The following is a 22585-nucleotide window of genomic DNA, read 5'->3' as shown; positions in this document are numbered from 1 at the left end:
TTAGTTGTGGTGGTTATTCTCTGCTAAATGCATCTGGTACTAACCTGTTGAATGGGTTGAGTGGGTTAATGCATAGAGGAAGGCTTTGTCAACATGGTGTTTCCCTCCCAAGTCCATTTGGGCATTTTACTGTAGTAACCGCACAATCTTCATAATTAGCATAGTCATTATCAGATATTCCCACCTCTCCCCTCTTATCTCATTAGCTGGCAGGGTGGGGTCACTCTTTTTCAAAGCTCCTCTTCCCCTCCCCCCCAGTCTTCTTTCTGGGCTTCATTTTATTCCTTCTGGTTTCAACTCTTTCTTTCTATAATACCTTCTGTGTGCCTGAAGGCCCGCTAAGACCTATTACTATGGAAACCTCCACCCAGATGGAAAAGAGTTCTGGGATCTTGGGCCTCGACTGCTCCCTCCTCTCACCTGAAAAGAAGCTGAAGAAAGAGCACTGCCTTTGATTAGCTACTGGCTGTTCCACGATGGCTCCAAACTGCCAAGACTTCCCTAGGCAATGTCAATCTTCACGTGCGTCCTGGGGATATTTCTGCTGAGATGACTCCATTGCCATTTTACAGGGTTTTCCTATACCTGTGCTGCTTCTCCTGAATTCTTTGGGACCCTGAAGCCCAGTTCCTTTATCTCAGAATGGTTTGCAGAGCGTTTTTTGCCTGAGGTTCCTGCAAGTCTGGAAAATCATCAAGCAACATCACATCATTCACATCTAGTTAGCCTAGCTGTCTCATGTGGGTCTGTTTGCATAAAGCAGAGCTGGCTTATGTGTGTCACACACAGGTATGAGTGCCAACACACACACGAGTCCACAGACATATTGGTCCGCATGTCTCAGTTTGTACCTTTCTTCTTCTCCTTCTTCTTTAAAGATTTTATTTTTAAGTAATTCTCTACACTCATCCTGGGGCTCGAACTCACAACCCTGAGCTCGAGAGTCACGTACTCCACTGACTGAGCCAACCAAGCAGCCCTCTGTTTCTACCTATTTCAGCAGGAGGTGGAGTTCTGAGTATACAACAAGTGCTCAGTACATGCCTGGTGATTTGTTGGTTCACTGATTAATTTATTCATTCTTTCCCAATCTGCTAATTGCTTACTTTTTTAAAAATAATTTTTTAAAAGATTTATTTATTTATTCATGATAGAGAGGCAGAGACACAGGCAGAGGGAGAAGCAGGCTCCATGCCATGAGCCCGATGTGGGACTCGATCCTAGGACTCCAGGATTGGGCCCTGGGCCAAAGGCAGGTGCCAAACTGCTGAGCCACCCAGGGATCCCCTAATTGCTTACTTTTGAGTACGATTAAGCTTCCTCTTTGAAAGATGCCAGGAAGGGAAAGGATTGTCCCACATTTTCCTCCACTTTCAGAAGCTTGTCTGTGTCCCAGTCCAGAAAGAAGACTGGAAACGACCAGCGCAGTAGTTTACCATCATGATCTGAGGGACCCTAAAACGACCTAAGCAGTCCTTGCTAGGTCCACCAGAGGATGAAAACACTTCTTCAACTGGCTTGGGCCAGTCTTTGAAGTCCTGGACCCTGTTACCTCTAGATTTTCCTGAAACCATCCCATTGATTGCATCAAGGGTCTTCAGTCAGAATTCCCCATGGACAGAGCTGTTTGTGGCTATAATTGTCCTGTCGACACTGACTGACTACCAAACGGGACTTTAAATGTCAGGGGTTTAGGTTTTGTTTTTGTTTTGTAGTAATGATGATAACGATGTCCTAGAGGTGCCTTGGGACTTAGCCAAACCTTATGTGGCCTCTACAGATCAAATCCATGGCTTGGGGAATGGAAAGTTTTGAGCGAGGCTGTGTGCAGGCAGACCCTACGTTCCCAGGGCAGTGGCAGTGTCATAGGGCAATTTACCTTCTCTATCTCCTTTCCTCATCTACCCCCTTGAAGTTTTACCCTTGAATCTGGATGTTTGAGTTTACGGGAAGAACTGAAGGCAGAGCAGAAATACTTGGCACAGCTCCGATGCCTTCATTTGGGCCCTTTTAGGTGGCACCCACTAGGGCAGTAGGTACAGCCCCTTGCATCTTGCTGGCAAGCCTCAACCTGCCAGCAGCCAAAACCATTACAGCAGCTCAGGTGCTAGCTTGGCAGGGAGCTAAGGTACAGCTGGCTGTTCTGGTTCCTGAGCTCGGCTCTAAGCAGCAGCAGTGCGGGGGTAGGGGAGGAGGCTCATCACAGTATTACCTGTATCTATCTGCTCATCAAGGAGGAGCTAGGGAGACACCTGGACACCACCTTGCTCCTGGTCCTCATTACTCACCCCCCCCTCCCAGCACACACCTGTGCTGTGAAGAAGAGCAAGCTAGACTGAGCAAATCACTTCTAATCTTCCTCTGGACCATCCCCTGCTCACAGGCACAGTGTTCGATAGTTTGCCTTCATGTTGTGAAGGAAGAGGCTCATAAACCAGGAAGACAGGAGCAGGACTATATGCAGATGCTTTCATGTCCAATTATCAGCTGTTTTGGGATACTTGGGTCTTCACACTCCCCCTTGCTTTTCTTTGGCTTATATGGGAGAGGTGTTTGTGGCCAAGTTAGAAAGAGTGAGGAAATAGTCTGGGCGTGGGGATTGGCAGGTGTGGTTGGTAAGCAGCAGGTAATTAGGGAGGGGATAGTTTGATGACTAAATGAGTGCCTGACACCAGGTGATAATGATGGTGATGGTAAGGTGGACAGAATTCTTAAGTGTATTCAGTAGACACGAGTACAATTAAGGACACAGGCTTTTCTCTTTGGTTCAAATACTGGCCACTTTGACTTACGACCTCTGACTTTTAGCAAGATTTTTAACCTCGAAGCCTTATTTTCCTTGTAGGCTTGTTGTATTAAATGAAAAGGAATATTTCAAATATGAAATACTTGAATTTGAATTTGAAATATTCCCTATTTCATTTAATATGAATGTATATATGTGTATACGCCTCACACATAAGTGTTAATTGCTAGGGTTACATGAATAATAAGTTCTCTTGCATCATGGTGTCATGGGCTGGGAAGGAAAGGTTAAACCACTGGAGCTTTGTGTTTGCCTCAGGGACTTCCTCCCAGGTGACAGTTCCAGGTTTCATCCCTGACTGTGTCACTGCAAGTTTCTGGGGGAGGGGGTCTCCAGGCTGCTGGCTTGTAGCCACATGGGGTTTGTTCTGCTGTGGACATGTGACTGGCCCTCAAGGGTAGGGCAAGGTCAGCACCACAGAGCCACAGTCTTGTTTTTTTATCCTAGGACTCAGTTCTAGTTACTGGCATTTGTTGAACAGTGCCCTGGGTGGCATGACCTCGTATTCCCTTGGCAACCTCTCATCCTCTAGATTCATCACCTCTTCTCTGGACGGAGGCTGGGCTTCTAAGTAAATCATCTGCATTTGCCCTGGATCTTTGGGTCCTTTACATCTGATGGAGCCTGTGGTACCAGAGCTCCTAGGCTCCTCCTTCAGCTCCACCTTCCCACTGCCTTGGAGGGGGTTGGTCAGTCATCTGTCCTTGCAACGACTGTTTTAGTTCATGCAAGGTGCTAGACCTTTCTGGTGGAGCCCTGCCCCAGGCTGGACACAGAGCTTCAGAAATACCATTTTCATGGCCCTCTGTTTGCTGCTACCCGCTCCCACCAGTGCTTCCACTTTTCTTTTAGACATTACTCTCAGTTCCAGTTGTCCTGGTGACACCCCAGCCTAGGCTCCGCATTTTTGTAAATGGCAGCTCTGGTCTTCCAGCTGCCCAGGTCAGAATCTTCAAATCATTGTTGATTCCTCTCCTCTACCCAATCCATGAGCAAAGCCTGTCAGCTGAACCTCTAAAATTTATCCAAAAGATGCCTGAGTAGCAAGGGACTCCCATTCTTCCTGGTGTAAGTGTACCTGTTGACTACATGACACATTGCCAAGAGAACAATCAGGCCAGAGGTCAGGAGAAATGAAAGCAAGTTTCCAATCTGCAACATTGTGATGAATAATAAAAAAGCTGCAACCCACTCATTGCTGGTTATGCTGCCACTACTAAGTCCTAAATTTACATAGATTATCTTATTCACTGTGTGACCTTGGACTGATAACTTCACCTGTCTGTTTCTGTCTTTTTCTTTTCTAAAATGGAGATGACAACAGTCCACAGGGAGGTTGTGAGGATGCAGTGAAATAAGGTACGTGCAAGTCTTTGAAAAAAGCACCAAGGGATATACGTATCCCATATTTTCAGCAAAGGGCCAACATGATTGTCTTCAGGCTTTTGACGAGTTCACATTACACAAAAGAGCGATGTTGGCAAAACTCCAACTGATGGTGAATTTGATAGCCCAGCTTTGTGAGGGCAGAATGTGCGGCCCATAGTGGTGCTTTATCTGTCACCTGAGATCAGGGTGTCTGTCTCCTGGCACAAATGTGACACCTGTTGCAGGCGAAACAGGCCCCGGCAGCTGGCACTCTGGGAGGAAAGGTCTGGCCAGGAGCAGGAGGAGTTCACTTATCAGAGAGCAAGTGACAAGTGTCAATAGTTAAATCAGCACATTCTTTAGCTCCAGGTTCCCCCAGGGGGCTAAGCAATGCCTGGGTATCCACTAGCAGGGTTAATACAGAGGCAAAGGTAGAGGAAGAGGAATTTACCAAATGCCCCGCACCCTGCTTGGTGCCTGATATGCACTCAGTGAATATTAACATATTAATGCCCGCTCCCCGCCCCCCCCTTCCCCCGCAGTGATGGATGGGCAGTGGGGAGGAGCGGAAAGTAATACCTGGGAAACAGACAGGAAGTATTATCTGCTCTGCTCTGCTCCCACTAAGTTCCTGCTGGGCCATAGTCCGCTTGCTTCTCTGGTCAGTAAGCAAAGAGGGAAGAGAGTAAGAAAACTACTGGCCATTTGCAGTTTACAGAAGCGTAAAAGGGCTTGAACTCATATCCTACTTCCAGGTCTGAAACCCCAGACTCATTGAGGGAGGAATGTTTATTGAGTACTTAAGTTTATTGAGTACTTGAGATTACTTGCTCAAGTGGTCACCATTTATAAGTGGTAGATAGACAATTAGGTCTGACTCTAAAGCTTTACTTGTCTTTCTCCTATACTCTGAAGACTGCAAAGGGAGTTTCCCAGTCCTGAACTTACTAAAGGCTGAGCTGCTGACTACCCAGTCTCTAAGTATCTCAAAGCCATCCCAACACCTATGACCACCAGGTGCAGAGCCTGCTGGGGTTTAACCTCACTGATACCCACCCCCCAGCTCCCACCCACCATGGACTTGTTCACTGAGATAACCACCTCTTACCTTCTTTTACAGAGAAATAGAGCCAGACACTAGTTACAGGTGATAAAGGCAGAATTTATTCAGTACTATCATGATATGGGAAAGAGACCTCAGGAGAAAACTGAACTTAATTCAGAATACAGCAAAGACGGCTGGGGATTTATAGCCAGCAGAGTGAGGCAGCCAGGGGATGGAGACTTCAGGGTTGGGGGATTCTTGCTGAACTGGCCTAACAAGATTCCTGCCACAGGAGGCTGAGGACCTACACATCAAGGGTGGGAGATGAGGAATTGATCAGGTATCACAGGTGGCCAGGTATCAAAGGTGGAGGGCTTCCTACTGAAAAGACTTAATAGGATTCTTCTTCAACCCTGGGTTGGGCCAGCCAAAGACAAGGCCCAAGGACGAGGCCGACTCAGGAGGACTCAGGGGGGCCTGTCTAAAATTTGATCAAGAAGAGAGTCTTCGTCACTTCCCAGCCAATGCCAGGACATGCTGAAAACCTACGGTGATAGTTCACTGACCCCAGGCTGTCTCACCTTTGGTGTGACTTCCAAGGGTCAGCGAATTTTTCTGGAGCTGAAAATTAGTCTATGAGAAAGAATGTGTGTCTGAGACGTACTATAACTCCCATCCATAGGGGAAGTAGTGTTTTGTTTTTTTTTTAATTTTTATTTATTTATGATAGTCACAGAGAGAGATAGAGAGAGGCAGAGACACAGGCAGAGGGAGAAGCAGGCTCCATGCACCGGGAGCCTGACGTGGGATTCGATCCCGGGTCTCCAGGATCGCGCCCTGGGCCAAAGGCAGGCGCCAAACCGCTGCGCCACCGAGGGATCCCCGGAAGTAGTGTTTTTATTATTCTTTCCTTACAACTTTGTCGAGAAGTAGATGGCTTTTAGTTGTAAGAACAGAGTCAAAGAGATGACCCAATGATTCAGAGGCACAAGCAAGGCAGAGCCTGCCCACCCTTCCCCACAGTGTGACTCATTCATCACCCAGGCACCTGAGCTCCCCAACCACTAGCCTGCTGCATATTCTTTTTTTTTTTTTTTTTTTTTTATTTATGATAGTCACAGAGAGAGAGAGAGAGAGAGAGAGAGAGAGAGGCAGAGACACAGGCAGAGGGAGAAGCAGGCTCCATGCACTGGGAGCCCGACGTGGGATTCGATCCCGGGTCTCCAGGATCGCGCCCTGGGCCAAAGGCAGGCGCCAAACTGCTGCGCCACCCAGGGATCCCCTGCTGCATATTCTAGTATTCTAATAGCTCCTTGGACTTGGGAAGGCTGGGGCTCTCCAGTTTGCTGTGTCTGAGTTGGGATTAACAGATGAAAGAACAGCTCTCTCCTGAGCTCATCCAGAAATGCAGGGTGTAGGTCTGGAAGCATTCTTTCCCTCCCTCCCATATCCTCACCTCACTTCACTGGCCCTAGAATCTGCTTCCTCAAGAGATCCCCCTGCACTGAACTAGTCTGACCTGTTCCTGCCTGCCAGCTGGCCAGCCATGGAAACAGGAGAGACCTTGATGGCAGAAGGATAAACCTGCAGAAGTCCCCATAAACATAACATGAGCAGAGGTTTGATGTCTGTGCAGAAACCCAGAGGCACAGATCCCCAGCTGAGGCCTCTGTCCCTGGGACTCTTCAAAGTCTGGCCAAAAAAGTGCCCACAGGGGAAAATGTAGGCAGAGTGAGAAAACGCTGGGTTGTGAGACAGAGAGGCTCTGTTCTGATCCTGGCTTTGGAACAACTAACTGTGACTTTAAACTCTATGCTGCTCGGTCCCCATCTGTAAAATGGGGGTAATCAGACCTGGCCTATCTCACAAGAATCTTTTAAAAATTTAATTAGTTAATTAATTTTACTTATTTGTGAGAGAGGGTGTGCATGAACATGTGTGTTGCAGGGAGGGGCAGAGGGAGAGAGAGAATCTCAAGCAGAAATTGAGAGATAGGCCTCAATCTCACGACCCTAAGATCATGAGGGGAGCTGAAATCAAGAGTCGGATGCTTAATTGACTAAGCCAGCCAGGCACCCCTCTTATAAGTCTTATAAGGCTCAGATGAGATCATTCCTGTGAGACACTTATTAAGCATTAAAGGGCCACACCAAACAGAACTGTAAAAAAAAAAAAAAGGCACCCCCCCCCACTGTAATCCCTTTTCTGGAATCAACTACATAAACATGCAAAATGTCAATGTCCACCTTCTGCCTGCCCACATTCATACATTGTGCTCTTTCCTCTATGTCTGGTTGGCTGTGTCTCGACTGGGATCCCATAGGGGTTCATGACACTTCTGCTTTGGGCCAGCTGTTGGTTCCCAGCGGCCAGTGACTCTGAGTCTAACCCTTTTTGTGCAGCACCCACTGCAGTGTCTGGGACCATCTTGATGGAGCTGCTGGAGAGAGAGTAGTAGCCTAGTGGGAATCAGGACACTTGGGTTCCAGTCTTAGCCTTGTCGCCGTTCACTAAGTGAGCCGAGAGAAGTAATTTGGCCAGCTGGGGTCCCATTTTCCTCACCTAAAATGAGGACCAGATGATCTTGAAAGCCTCTGCTAGCTCCCAATAGTCTATGATTCGGGTTCATGGCCAGCAGTGGTTTGGTTTCACATATTTAAAGTCTGACAATCATGTCCAGATGGCCCCCTTGAAACGTGGGGGCCCTGACCCCCAGTGTGTGGCCATGCTGACAACTGAACTCCCAACTCTCCTGCAGCCTCACCCTCAGCACAGTGCTTTGCTTTTTCACTCTTTGCTGGCACCCAACAGTTTTCTGTTCCCTCATTCTCACCCAGTTTGGCCTTCCTAGATGTGTGTTAGCGAACCAGCTACAGACTCTTTGAGGTGTAGACATCAGCCTCCAGATCAACCCAGGGATAGCTAGGCCTCTTATCTCTCTCCTGCAGTTTATTAATTTGTTTGACTGCACCAAGTCCTGGCCCACCCTTTCCTGACTCCTCAGCTCTGGTTCCATCTAGCAACTTGGTGATAATGGTGGGCAGAGGGGTAGGACCTTGCTGCCAACGAGACAACCCTGCTGTCTTCCTGGGCTTGGAGGAAGGGGACTGAGGTGGAAAGGGAGCAAACTTAATTCTACCGCCTTTCACAACCATTTCCCTAAGGCGGCTTTCCAGAGAAATCAGCCTCACGAAGCAACTGGGAGAGTCAGCCTGTAGTGCTGGACACTCCATGGACAAATGGACAATGCTCTATTTTCACTTGTCCTGGCTCCTTCTTTGATTAAGGATGGCAGCAAATTTTAATGGGATAGGAGCTTATTTCCTTTCCCTCTGTGCTACTGACCTTGGTCAAGGTTGTATCTCCCAACTCTCCTCCCACTTTGTGCCCCCCGTACGAAGAGGTGTGAGGAGCAGCAGAAGGGAAGAAGCTTACCTCTCCTATTCCCGCCAAACCTCTTCAAGTTATATTGAGTCTGTTTCTCTCTTTGTTCCTTTCTGTAGGATATGGCAGCTGGAGAGAACTGGCCAAGGCTCTGGCCAGCAGGAACATTCCAGCTGTGGATCCAAACCTTCAGTTTCATCATCCCCAGAGGCTGGGCCCCAAGGTATGTGGTCCTCAGCCGTCTGTGCCCTTATACCCTTGACAGAAATCCCCACTTTTCTGTGGTAGGAGAGGTCAAGGAGAGAGTTCCTGGAATTGTAGTCTGACATCACAGGATCTCATTAGCTGGATGTAGAGATGTCTATCCTGCCCTCCTCAAAGCCTTCCTCACAGTTCCAGAAGCCCAGACTTGAACCATTCCAGAAATGTGGCCTTCATCTCCATTAGTAGCAGAGGGCTTAAGGCAGAGACATCCCACCTTGCCTCTTGCTGGCTTGAGACCTCATTTGGTGCCTTAGTGATGATCCCAGATGCTCACTGCTCGGAGTCAGAGAGGATGAAGTAGACATCATATATAGCTTCAAATGACTCGGCCATAGATCTTTAATAGAGCATTTTATCTGTAGTGCTTCTTGGACCAGTGGTCTCTAGGGAGGCAGGAGTGGCTCTGGTGGAAATTAGGGAAATTGGAGTCTAATGCAGTCTGGAATCCTAAAGTTGAGCCTCTGAGCCTAGCACAGACATGGATCTCCAAGGCTGGCCCAAGGGCTGGGATATTCCCAAGGGGCTTCCACTTATTAGGACAAATGAGTGACAGACCTGGGCAGAGTCCTGAGGGGATGTAGTGAAAGATGGAGGCAAGTTCCTTTTCTCAGAAGACTGATCTAATCAGATTTTTTTCCCCAAAAAAGAAAAAAATTTTTTTTTCTTCCATATGAGAAGACTGAGAAAATTCAGGAAAGTAAAAGAACCTTAGGAGAGTATATATTGGTGAAACTGTAAGGAGATGTATTTTTGAGGGATACAGTATGAATGATAAACAACAGTGTCCCTTATATTAATAAGCTTCCTGGGGGCAGGGACTATGTCTTCTGGCCCTCTACCTCCCCACAGGAACTTTCAAAGGGCCCCGACCCTAATTTTTCACCAAGTTCCCATTTCACTCTTCTGGTAGGACCAAGACTTTGAGCGAGGTAGGAGTGGTAACAACAGCTACCTGAAGTGGAATAAGCCCGTCCCATGGCTCTCAGAGGTAAGGGATTCTCCACTGTTCTTCTTCTTGGAGACGGTCAAAAAATAGTTTTCACTGATAACTGCAGAAAATTTTCTTCTAGAGGTTTCACCTAGGGGTGCCTGGGTGGCTAGTTGGTGCAGCATCTGACTCCTGATTTTGGCTCAGGTCATGATCTCAGGGGTCATGAGATTAAGCCCCAAAGTTAGGCTCCACGCTGGTGGTGGAACCTGCTTAAAATTCTCTCTCCCTCTGCCTGTCTTCCCCTGGCCTCCTCAGCTTGTGCAAGTATCCCCTGACCCCAAAATTGTTTTCACCAAATTTGAAAAAAAGGGGGGGCTTCAGGCTTACTCAGTTTTCTTCCTTTAGAGAAGGAGAGCATTTGCTCTGTGTGTACTGGTTTTTGCATATCATCCCATATCATCTTTATGACCCTGTAAGATAGTATCATTGTCCTCGTCTTAGAAGTGAGAAAAACAGGGCTCAGGAAAGCTACATGACTTTCACATCCACATCATTCTTAAAGAGAGGCTTCCTGGACTGTCTTTCTTAGACTAGTAAGTCTCATAAGGTATTCCAGGAAGAAAGGAGTCTTGTTTGTTTGTTTGTTTGTTTTTTATAGAGTCTTGTTTAAATAAGGCTCAGAAACTATATACTACACCCACTTCTTGAAAATTACACATTAGCACAGGAAAGGCTCTGAGTAGTTCTGCAGTGAGCCATTTAACTTGGTTTAGCTCAGTAGGTACCAAACCTATGTGCCTCCTGCCTCGTTTTTTTTTTTTTTTTCTTTTTCTTGGGAAATATCTCTTAATAGTCTACGAAACTAGTGTTCTAAGGAACACACTCTAGGAAATGCTGCTTTAGAAAATTATATAGGAAGTAGTTAAACGTGTGAATAAGAGTTGCCATGGTATCTTTTACTTATATAGGTTCTGAAAGATTCTTTTTCTTCTGGTAAATAAACTGAGTTTCAAGGAGATTGATTAACATGCTCAAGATTATCTTGAGTAGGGGATCCCTGGGTGGCTCAGCGGATTGGCGCCTGCCTTTGGCTCAGGGCATGATCCTGGAGTCCCGGGATAGAATCCCGCATCAGGCTCCCTGCATGGAGCCTGCTTCTCCCTCTGACTGTGTCTTCTCTGCCTGCGCACCGCGCCCCACCCCCCCGCCCCGTCTCTTATGAATAAATAAATAAAATCTTAAAAAAAAAAAAAAGATTATCTTGAGTAGATACCAAGACTCCATACATAGTAGTGTGGTGCTTTGGGGATGAAAATTTTAAATTTGGGCTCCATATTTTACAATTTGCCCATAACCCAGTGCCTTTTCGTCCCGAGATCTGTATTATTTTTCTTGGCTGAGTTGTATTGGCCAGCCCACCGTCTTTATCCGTACCTATCACAGACCAAGTTCTTCCGCCTGGGTGATTTTATTTCCAATCCACCTATTGCTGTGGGGTGGGGGTGAAGGAGGCACTATCATGCTAAATGTGATGTTACTTTATCCACACCATAAAATTGCCTTTGTTCAAAGCCCTTAGAGAGGACGGATTACAGTACTGTCACACTTGTATAGGTGACATCGTCAGGTGATTACACCCCACCTCACCTGGAGTATTTTGAAAAGAGGGTGCCTTAAAGACCATTGATCCAATAATCTAGCCTTCAATCTTTTGAGGACAGTTGAAATCATTTTTCTTTTTTTTTTTTTGTTTTTTTTTTAAGATTTTATTTATTTATTTTAGAATGAGAGAGAGTGTGTGAGTGCATGGGGGTGGGGAGTGCAGAGAGAATCCCAAGCAGACTCTGCACTGAGCAAGACATAGGACCCAATCCCACGATTCCAAGACCATGACCTGAGCCAAAACCAAGAATCCAACATTCAACCAACTGAGTCACTGAGGTGCCCATGGATCATTTTTCTTAATGAACCAATTTTTAAAAAAGATTTTTACTGCATAAAATTCTGCATTTATTAATCATTAATTTTTGGCCAATCAAGGATGGAGATATGTGTGTGTGTGTGTGTGTGTGTGTGTGTGGTGTGTGTATGTGCATGTGTGTGTGTATATATACATACATATATATATATATAAAATTAAAACAGTGAACAAATAGTAAATAGTGATTAAATAGGATTAACATTTTAAAGAAACAGTTGATTTTTTTAATAAGTGTGTCACACTATGGCCTTCTGGTGATAAATGCCTGATTTCCATTGACTTTTTTTTTTTTTTTTAAATATTAAAAGTAGCTTTAAGGCAGCCCCGGTGGCTCAGCGGTTTAGCGCTGCCTTCAGCCAGGGGTGTGATCCTGGAGACCCAGGATCGAGTCCCACGTCGGGCTCCCTGCATGGGGCCTGCTTGTCTCTCTGCCTGTGTCTCTGCGCCTCTCTGTGTGTGTGTGTGTCTCTCTTATGAATGAATGAATGAATGAATGAATGAATGAATAAATAAATAAATAAATAATAATAAAAAAAAACTAGCTAGCTCTACCAGGGCGCCTGTGTGGCTCAGTCAGTTAAGCGTCTGCCTTCAGTTCAAGTCATGACCCCAGGGTCTTGCTCCACAAGGAGCCTGCTTCTTCCTCTTCCTCTGCCCTTCACCCTTGATCGTGCTCTCTCGCTCTCTCTCCCAGATAAATAAGTAAAATCTTAAAAGAAAAAAAAAAGGGGTGACTTTATCAAAAAACCCCAAAACCAAACAGTACCTTACAAAATCCTTATTACAATCTTCTGGATCTTCAGGGAATCACTGATCCAATCATGTTATTTCACCAACAAGGAAAACAAGGCCCCCTTAGAAAGGCTACATTACTAACACCTGTAGCCACAGAGCTATACAGTGGTTCTGGCTCTCTCCCCCACCACCATGGGTGCTTCTCTGTACCCATCTCCTTTCCTGTTCCTGCTCTTTTGACAGTTTCAGCAAGTTAATGACATATGTCATTTATTGAACATCCAGCTGTGTCAAGAGCTGTCAGGTTGTCCTATCATCCCCCTTTTGCAGGTAATGGCTCAGAGAGGGGTTAACTTATTCACTTACTCCAGATGGCATCACTAGGACACAGCCCTGCTCTGAAGGTGAGCAAGGATAGAGGATAAGAAGGCTGACAATGGTCTCTTCTCTGTGTCGCTGCCCCAGTCTTTAGCCAGCAGTGCAGGGTCTCTGAAGCCAGAAATCACTCTAGAAAGTTAAGCAGCCATAGGCATTCTCTTTGGTGTGTAAGAGAGACTGCTACAAGAAAGAAATTTGGTGAATCCAGAATAAGATTAGAGCAAGTCAGCATTTCCCTGGGTTATGCCACACTGGCTTTGGTGAGTGATGTCTCTTGAGGAGAGGGCTGAGACCCAGAATCTTATTCTCAGGTTTACCTTTTTTTTTTTTTTCTTTTTTGGTCATAATTTAATTGAGATATAAATTAAATACCATGTAAGTCACCTATTTAAGGTGTATAATTCCATCACTGTTAGTTTAGAGCACTTTCATTACCACAGAAACTCCATATCTGTTAGCCATCACTCCTCACCACCCCACCCTCCCAAACCCTACGCAAACAAGTCTTTTTTTTTTTTTTAAGAAGTGCTTTTTTGGGGTACTTTTTAGTATTTTTTTTTTTATGTAGGCTCCATGGGACACCTGGGTGGCTCAGTGGTTGAGCATCTGCCTTCGGCTCAGGTCATGATCCCTGTCCTGGGATCGAGTCCTGTATTGAGCTCCCTGCAGGGAGTCTGCTTCTCCCTCTGCCTGTGTCTCTGCCTCTCTCTGTGTCTCTCATGAATAAATAAAATCTTAAAAAAAAAAAAAAAAGTAGGCTCCATGCCCAACATGGGGCTTAAACTCATGAGCCTGAGATCAAGAGTCACATGCCCTGCTGACTGAGGCCAGGGCACCCAGTAATCTACTTTGTCTCTTTAGGTTTGCCTGTTCTGAAATTTCCTATAAATGGAATCATACAATGTGACCATTAGCTTCTTTCACTTAGCATGACATTTTCAAGGTTCCTCCATGCTATAGCATGTACCAGCACTTCATTTCTTTTTATGGCTGAGTAATATTCCCTTATGTGGCTTTACCACATTTTATTTATCCATTCTCGAGTGTATGTCCTGTGATCAACTCCTACCTCTCCTGGATGCAGAGGTGACTGCTTCTGCCTTCATGCCATGTGCATCTGATGCCTCTGCAATGGCACAGGTGACATCTTTTGTTAATATGTCTCTCTCCTTGGAGGACCACATCTCTCTTCATCTCTAACTAATGTAAAGCAGATTCAGTGCTTATAGAATAAATGAAGGAACAAAAGGTTCTGAGCTTAGCCTCTGCAAGCTTTTGTTCATTCAAATAATTAAGATTTGTGGGAACACAGAGGAGGGAAGCTATTAATTCTGGTGAAGAAGTCAGAGGATGAGCCAGGGTTTGCCACGTGGGGGAGAAAGAAAAAGGCCTTCCAACTGGGAAATGTTCGTGAAGACGCAAAGAGGTAAAGGAGCATGACAAGAATGGGGAGATGGGTGTGGGTGGAGTGTAGGCTTGTGACAGGGAGTGGCATGAGGAGAAGGGAGCTGGGAGTGAGGCTGGGAAGGTAGGTCAGTTGAAAAGACCTCGTGTGCCAGGGTGAGGTTTTGTTCTGAAGCCTTTTGGGAACCTTCTGAGGTCTGAAGCAGCAAAGTGACATGATCAGATCTATGCTTTAGAAAGACAATCTTGCAGGCAGGGTGAAGAATCAGTGGAGGGAAGGAAGCTTCCCTCCAGACTCATAGTCTCCAGTTAGGAGGCTCTACTACAGTCCTGGCAGAGGCAGTGTTGTGGGAATGGAAGATAGTGGATGTTCCTATCTGAGGACCCACCACCTTGGCCTTACCCTCTTGCATCCATATTCCCAGACATCCTCCCCACTTCTACAGGGTTAATTGCTGTGTTCTTGGGGGAATCGGTTTACCTCTCTGGGCCTCAATAATCTCACCTCTAAAATGAGACAGTTCCAACAAATATTTTCTCCACTACTTACAACTGGAAATTTCAAATCCATCATTGGCTGTGGGCATACTCTGGTGATGGGAGTAGTCAGTGTCCTTCCTTGGGCCTTAGCCCCTGCTGGACAATAGAGAGAGGGGGCAAAGTGTGGTGCTGATGAGCTGGAATCTCTCATCCCTGCCAGATGCAAAGTCTCCAAAACTTGGAGACACAAATCCCAGTGGGGTTGTCAGCCTGGGCCTGGGGAGGAAGATGGCACCCACTGGTCCTGCAGAGATCCCCACCAACAGCCTGAGAGTGGGTGAAGCATGGTTTGAGGGCTCCCGTAATGCTGAGCGAGGGCCTAGACCTCCGACAAGAGGGCTAGTCCTCTTCCTACACTCCCACATCCTCTGCTTTCCACTCCCTGCAGCTTCTCAGGCTATCCTTGCTATAGCAAGCAAGGCCCTGACTGGGAGGTGGCCAGCCCAGCTCCTTCTTCCTTTCCTCCTTCCCTCCTTCCCTTGCCCAAACCCCCTGGGGCCTCTAGTCTCTTGGCTGAACACAACAGATTTCTCTGGTGGGATGCCTTCCCTCCACAGTTTGCTGTGGATCCGAGCACACTGCCCTGAAAGTCTCCCAGGGAGGGGCCAAGAGGAGGTCATTTATAGGAGACAACTGAGTCTTGTAAACTGGACTTAAGGAATTTCCCCAGAAGTAGCACAATGTCCCTATTCTTTCCTTCCAAGAAGCTTCAGCCCGCCCCCCACCTACCCAGCCCACATTCTCTCTCCCACCCATCCCAGCCCCCCACTCATAGTCCCCAGTGTGATGGCTGCTTCCAAGGCCCCACATTCTTAGCTTTGACCAGGCCAATGTGCGCAGGAAGTGCCAGACTTCCAAAGGGCCGGGGAGTGACAGGCTGTCCTGTGTCCTCTCTGGATCCAGCTGTGGGGCTGTGTTTCCTCAGAGGCCGCACCTCAGATCTTTGGCATTCCTGTGCAGGAGTCCCCCCCACCATCTGTCCCCCCCAGATCTGTTGCTGAAGACCTTGTGCCACTTCCTTTTATCTGGGCTCCCAGTCTGGGTGTCCCTTCCTCCTCTGCCTTCCTGGGGCAGCCCAGATTTTGATATCTGATGGGCCACACTGGGGAGGGAAGGGCAGGGCCTGTTTGTATAGAGTGATTGAGGCCCCATCTCCCACAACCTGGAGATTAAGCTCTGGGGGAGGGGGAGGAGAAAATTGCTGAGATGGGGTAATCTGAAACTCTTTGTCAGGGTAAATCCTGGGACTGGATCCCCAAGCCTCCCCTCCCCTCTCAAACTCCCAGCACTTCCACCCACTCAGAGAGAGGACTGGCTCTAAGGCCCTCTTTTCTGAAGGGGGCCCTCTGCTGCTGGCTGCCAACTGTCTGTGCCCCACAGATGCCACAGCCGAGGAGGAGAGAGCATACATCCTCTGCTCCTACCTTCCCAGGGCTGCCCAGGTCCCAGGCACCCAGGTAGTTGTGCCAGGAGAGGCCTGAGCAGAGTGAAAGAGGCTTCCAGCTCCTTAAGGAGTAATGGGAGGCCTTCCTACTGGATGGGGCCCCCAAAGACCTCCTGTGGCCCCCAAAGGCCTCCTGCAGCGCTTTCCCAGCTGCTTCCCCACAACCGGAGCCAGAAGCATGAAGACTACTGGGTAGATAAGGTTTCACCAGCAGACAGCTGTGGAGCTTACTATTAGGCATAAGGGGAAGGGGACGGGGAGGGGGGAAGAGCAGATCATTAGCTGAAACCCCAGCTTGGCCCTCCTTCCAGTTCTTTCTGTCGTCTCTGCCTATCTGTCATGGCTATTACTTCCCCTTGCCTGGGGAATGCAAACCAGCCCCCTTCTTGCATGGAAAGAGCCCAGGGGACTCTGTGCCTTTGTGTGTGCATGTGTGCACAAGCATGGCCAGAAAACCAGACCCAGGCCTCAGGGCCAGGCAGTGGGGTTGAGGTATGAGAAGGAAGCTGCGGGTGTCAGGGTGGGATGGGATCCTTAGCAATGAGAGGAGCACCAGGGCTGAGGTTGGGACTGGGGTTGCGGCTGCGGTATCAATCAGGGCAGGGCATTGTCTCTGCCCCCAGCCTCCTCCAGCCGCGGGGCGGGACTGGCACCCACCCGCTTGCTTCTCTGCCCCGTACAGTTCCAGGGCCATGCCAACCTGCATGTGTTCGAAGACTGGTGTGGCAGTTCCATTCAGCAGCTCCGGAGGAACCTGCACTTCCCGCTGTACCCCCACGTGAGTGTTGTCTAGCCAAGCCTCTTTTCCCTCCCTTGCCCACTCCTATCTCTCATCTCCCCCTGTCTTCTGTCTTCTTCATCTGTCCTGCTTCCTTTCTAGTTCATTTTCTTTTCTTTATATCTTGGGTCTTCTTTTTTTCTGCCTGTAATTATTACTCTGGCTCCCTTCCCCAGGATTCCTGGCGATTTCTCTGCCATTTTCTGTATCATTTCAGCTTTAGGTTCTCATTGTGGCTCATGATCTAGATTAGCCAGAGCCACTGAATACAGTTGGGCTGGTTGTGCACTGTACAAGGTCACAGGGACAAAGAAGCAATTAAGAGTGGAGATCTTGTCTACACTCCACTCACTATGCCATGGCCCAGTCCTTCCTGTCCCCCTTCCCCCCCAACTCTGGTCTTCCTATCAGCCCTGAGTGGACCACTTTCTTCAGTTTCCTCTTCCCTCTTCTTTTTTTTTTTTTTTTTTTTCCTCTTCCTTCTTCTGAGTAATGGTTTCCCTCCCCTTTCTTGGTATAGATTCGCACAACCCTGAGGAAGCTGGCCGTTTCCCCCAAATGGACCAACTATGGCCTCCGCATTTTTGGCTACCTGCACCCCTTCACTGATGGTGAGGCCAGCCCCCCAAAGCCCCATCCTCCTGCTTCTTGCTTCAGATTCTTTACAGTACCCAGAGAACATAAGCCTGTAGCTGAGAAGTAAGTCCACACTAGGCTGCCTGGACCCTGTTAGTCCATCACTGGGGAGAGAGGGGATATTTGGTCACAATGAGGTTTTATCCATTGCACCCCAGCTGCCACTTCATGCCCTGATTTTGCAGAGTCTGGCCCTAGCTTGTCTCTTTTGTGAGTCTTTCCCATGTTCACGGTATCTCGTAAGGGGAGGAACCCCCACCTTACAGGGAAGGAAGCCACAGCACCAAGCCCCCTGAAGAGAATGTACCTACTAAGAAGTAAAACAGGCCTTCAGCCCTTCATGCTACTGTTCTTCTTGCTCTCATCTGCAAAACTCTTTCCCCCACTGCCCAGGGAAAATACAGTTTGCCATTGCTGCAGATGACAACGCTGAGTTCTGGCTCAGTCGGGATGACCAGGTGTCAGGCCTTCAGCTGTTGGCCAGTGTGGGCAAGGTAGGGTCAGCCCATCCGCAGAGCTCTCCCACTGGGCCCGGGAACCAGGTCATGGAAGAGGTGCCTCAGGCACCTGCTAGCATCAGGAGACCTGCATCACCATTAGTCTCTTTGGTGTGACAGCATCCTCCATATCACCCCTGCCCTGTTTTATAAAGGGATAGACTGTAAACTGGGGAAGAGTGAAGATTCATCTCTTGGCTGGGACTGGGCCACATCTCCTTTTTGGGTTTTAGCATCCTTAGCATGGTGCCAAGGATGCCCACCATGGGGACTTATTGCTTGGGGCCCTTATAAGAAGGGTGGCGCTTCTTCTTGCCCAGGTCACCTGTCACTCCCCTCACGTCTCCTGTTTTCTCTCCCCTCTCTCTCCTCTTCTTTGCTCACATATCTCCTTTTTCCCCATTCCTTCCTCATCTCTGCACTCCTCACCTCCCTTCCTCCATATTGTCATCTTCCTCCTTCCCTCTTCTTGCTCTCCCCACACCTCTAGACTGGAAAAGAGTGGACTGCCCCTGGAGAGTTTGGGAAATTTCGGAGCCAAATTTCCAAGCCAGTGAGGTAAGTAGGGAGTCTCATGACATTCTTCTGAGCACAGAAAAAAACCCAAACCTACGTCAAGTGCCAAGGTCAAATCAGAGGCAGGGAGCCTGATGGTACCCGGCCTGTCTCCAGCCTTCCTTAGTCTAGATGTGCAGTATGACTGGGCACTCATGCATTCTGCTAAATGATGTATTTGACTTAGAAACCATCTGGCCCATCCTTCCTCATTTTACAGATGCAGAAACTGAGGCTCAGAGAGGGTTGTGACTTGATGAAGGTCACACAGCTATTTAGTGACACTCAGGACTGGAAAACAAAATAGGTCTCTCTTCTTCCAGTCCTTTCCCTTCCTATTTGCTCCATCTCTGTAAATGTCAGCAGTGGTGCAGCCTAGACACTTGGCTCTCTGCCTGTGCTACGGAAAGTTCCTCATGGATCACTTGATCCCTGATTCCTCAGTAGACCAGAGGGAGACAGGCTTTTCCCAGCCTGTATTGGCTGAATTGCTTTAACATGCTGGAAGGGGAACTTAGCCTGACTTCAGAGTGCCACCTGGTGGCCTGCACATACAGGCGAGACCATGTCAATACTTGGTGGTAACACTGATGTCGATCACAGGAAGCCAGTCTAGCTCTCCGAAGAGCCCTTGCTATGTGCCATTCTCTGTGGCGAGCACATTACATATCATTCAGCATGGCAGCCAATGTCCTGAACCCAGAAGGAAGACTGCCTGGATCCAAATCCCAGCTGCACCACTTACTGCCTCAGTGATTTGGGGCAAATTACTCAAGATTTCTGTGCCTCAGTGTTCTCATCTACAAACAAGAATTAAGTGAATTCATTTATATAAAGCACTTAGAACAGTGTTTAGCTCATAGTAACAACTCTGTAAGGGTTATTATTACAGACAGCCAGTCTTATAATATTTTTACTTACCATTTTTCCACTTTATGATGGTGCAAAAGTGATATGCATTCAGTGGAAATTGTACTTCAGATTTTGAATGTGGATCTTTCAACAAGGCGTACAGTAGTCTTTGGCGAAGCTGGGCAGTGGCCTTAGCTCCTAGTCAGCTATGTGATCACAGGGTCAACCACCGATATTCTGTACCCAAACCACCATGCTATTTTTCACTTTCATTCAGTCACTTACATGAGATATTCAACACTTTATTATAGATAGAGTTTGTGGCACTTGATCCCACCTACCTGTAGGCTAATACAAGTGTCCTGAATCATTCAGGGTGAGCCAGGCTAAGCTAGGTATATTAAATGCATTTTGACTTCCAATATTTTCAACTTACAATAAGTTTATTAGAACATAACCCTATCCTAAGTTGAGGAAGATCTGTATTTCTGTGGATTCTCCTGATTATCCTGTGAAGTGTGTACTGTTCTTACGGCCGTCTTACAGAAGAGAATGCTGAGGTCACACTGTGAGTAAGTGGCAGCATGGAGACTCCAGGCCAGCATTAAAAGTGAAGCTCCTGGGATTGTGGGAGCAGAGAGGAAAGGACTAGGGGAGGCTGCAGGTAGTAAGAACGAGGTAGAAGCTGGGGTGGCACGGGGGAAGAGTGGGTCAGAGGGATGACCACAGGACCCGAGAGGATCGCCTTCTGTGTCTCTGCTCCCTCCTGCCAGCCTGGTGGCCTCCCAGAGGTACTACTTTGAGGTGCTGCACAAACAGAATGACAAGGGCACAGATCATGTGGAAGTTGCGGTGAGAGCTCCTGCCCTCCTAGTTCACCTCTGAACTAGGTGAACTCCTTGCCCCTTGTCCCTTGAACCCCTTTCTAAAGCCAGCCACCTCCAACCCTCTGCATCCACCCTCTCTCTTCCAGTGGCGACGGAACGACCCTGGAGCCAAGTTCACTATTATTGACTCCCCTTCCCTGTCCCTCTTCACAAGTGAGTAGGCCCTGCCCCTCCCCTGGAGACAGGCAAGCTGGTGCCAACATGTCCATCAGGTGAATTTGGTCAGGGGAGGTATGGAGGCTAAAGCTTAGGGTGCTTGGAACCTGGGTGGAAAGGGGATCCAGAACAAGGAACAGAACTTAAAGGGATCCTAAGGTCAAAGGTCCTTAACTCTTGGGTCAGTGACCCCTTTGAGAACCTGCTGGAAGCTCACTAAGACCTCGCCCCTGAAAAATGCCCTTGTCTACCCACACACAATGTTTTGTGTACAATTTCAAGGGCATCCAGGGACCATGAGGCTAATTTCCCATTTCACAGTTGAAGGACCCATGGTTCTTTGCAAAGCTGTGACCAGAGCTGAAGAAACCTTCTCATCTGCTTTAGATTTATTTTCAGTAAATGAACTCTTCAGTTGTATTCTGTGTTGCTCATGATTTCCTATCCATCCACAGGCCCCACTAAGAAGCCACCACCTGGCAGATGGGGCCATGTGGCCTGGGTGTAGGAAGAGCAGGCAGGGTCAGAACCCCAAGGGAGGGAGGGAGAGCTGAGTTCTGAGAGGAGACTGGGAGGGCAGGATGGGGCAGGCCGGGGAGGTATGCATTCACAGGACAGAGGGATAGGGTGGCATAGGTAAGGCAGGTGGGAGGAGGTTGCTGATGAACGAAGGTCAAGGCAGAAGGGGCGCGAATTGTTGAGTTGGTGCAAGAGGAAGGAGGGAGAGCTGGAGTCCATAGGTGCAATGCGAAACGAGAAGAAAGAGGCCCATTGTAAAGTTCAGGTAAGAAACTAGTACAATGAACCAGAGGTTCTACAGCCCTGGGTGTAGAAGAAAGAGGAGGTCTGGCTGACTTGGAGAGAACACTGAGGCGGGGAGGGGTATGAGGAGCAGGACTGCTGAGGGGTGCCCCTGCCATAGTCTGCATTGCTGGCTTATGTGTCTGAGACACAGCATAACCTGGAGGCTGAGACTGTATTGCTTCGGTTCAGATTTACCTTTGCCACTTACTGGTTGTATGATCTTCAGCAAATGACTTATAAATTCTCTTTCCTAAGTTCCTAGTCTGTAAAGTAGGAATAATTAGTAAATACCTAAGGCATACAGTGCTTACATGGACATGAAATGGCTTGATGTTTATCAGTTGCTTAGAGCAGTGCCTAGCTCGTTATTTAGTAAGTGCTCTATAGCTGTTTATGAGATAGATGAAGCAGGCTTCAATGTCGGATTTCCAGCCAGGAGCAGTAACACATTTGAGGAAGTGGTATCTTTTTTCATTTTACATAAAATGGTAGCCATGGGGCGAGCAGAGTGGGTCCAAGGGATATCTGTAGCTGAACCCACAGCCTGTGAGGGGGCAGGGCTAGAGAGGAGAGGGATTGCCCATACCCCATACTGTCCCTGGGGGGGATACAGAAACCTGGGCTTAGAGGGGCAGGGGTCTTGGTTCTGGGTTTGCTCTGGGACTCACAGCTGCTTCTGTTCTTTCCTCCCTGGGCCCAGATGAGACAGTCCTAAGGATGGATGACGTGGGCCACATCCCCCAGACAGCAGCCAGCCATGTAGGCTCCCGAGACTCTCTTCCCAGAGAGGAGCCGCCTCTCGCAGACATGCTGCAGCCTGACCCTCGGGATACTCTCTATCGAGGTAAAACTGTGGCCGTCCACTTGTCATCCGTTCTGGGGACCATCCTCTGCTAGGTCTGCGGGTGTTAGTAGAGGAGACTCCTCAGACTTGTCACTACTACCACTGTATCCCAAAAGTCAGAGAATCTTGGTTTTCCCTTGCAGTGTAAAATATAACATGCACATAGAAAAGTACAAGAATATATATGTACAATTTTACAATTATACAGATCATTACACGACAAACATTGTATAACCACATCTCAGTACAGGAAGTAGAACTAGAGCCCAGAAATCCCCTACGGGTCCCTCCAAAAT

General features: G+C 47.9%; 1 protein-coding gene across 1 annotated transcript in view; it reads left to right on the top strand.

The window, feature by feature from the left end:
* The window catches only part of B4GALNT3 (beta-1,4-N-acetyl-galactosaminyltransferase 3), a 100893-nt gene that overhangs the window by 65657 nt on the left and 12651 nt on the right, over positions 1-22585 (top strand). The window contains exons 2-10 of the mRNA XM_041736744.1: positions 8723-8826; positions 9778-9855; positions 16963-17058; positions 17579-17669; positions 18088-18188; positions 18682-18749; positions 20372-20450; positions 20572-20638; positions 22146-22289. Coding sequence (XP_041592678.1) covers positions 8723-8826; positions 9778-9855; positions 16963-17058; positions 17579-17669; positions 18088-18188; positions 18682-18749; positions 20372-20450; positions 20572-20638; positions 22146-22289 — 828 coding nt within the window. The remainder of the gene's footprint in view (positions 1-8722; positions 8827-9777; positions 9856-16962; positions 17059-17578; positions 17670-18087; positions 18189-18681; positions 18750-20371; positions 20451-20571; positions 20639-22145; positions 22290-22585) is intronic.

The sequence above is a fragment of the Vulpes lagopus genome, chromosome 21, assembly GCF_018345385.1.
Source record: "Vulpes lagopus strain Blue_001 chromosome 21, ASM1834538v1, whole genome shotgun sequence".
Lineage (NCBI taxonomy): Eukaryota > Metazoa > Chordata > Mammalia > Carnivora > Canidae > Vulpes > Vulpes lagopus.
Note: the sequence above shows the minus strand (reverse complement) of the source record. Positions and strands in the feature narration are given on the sequence as shown.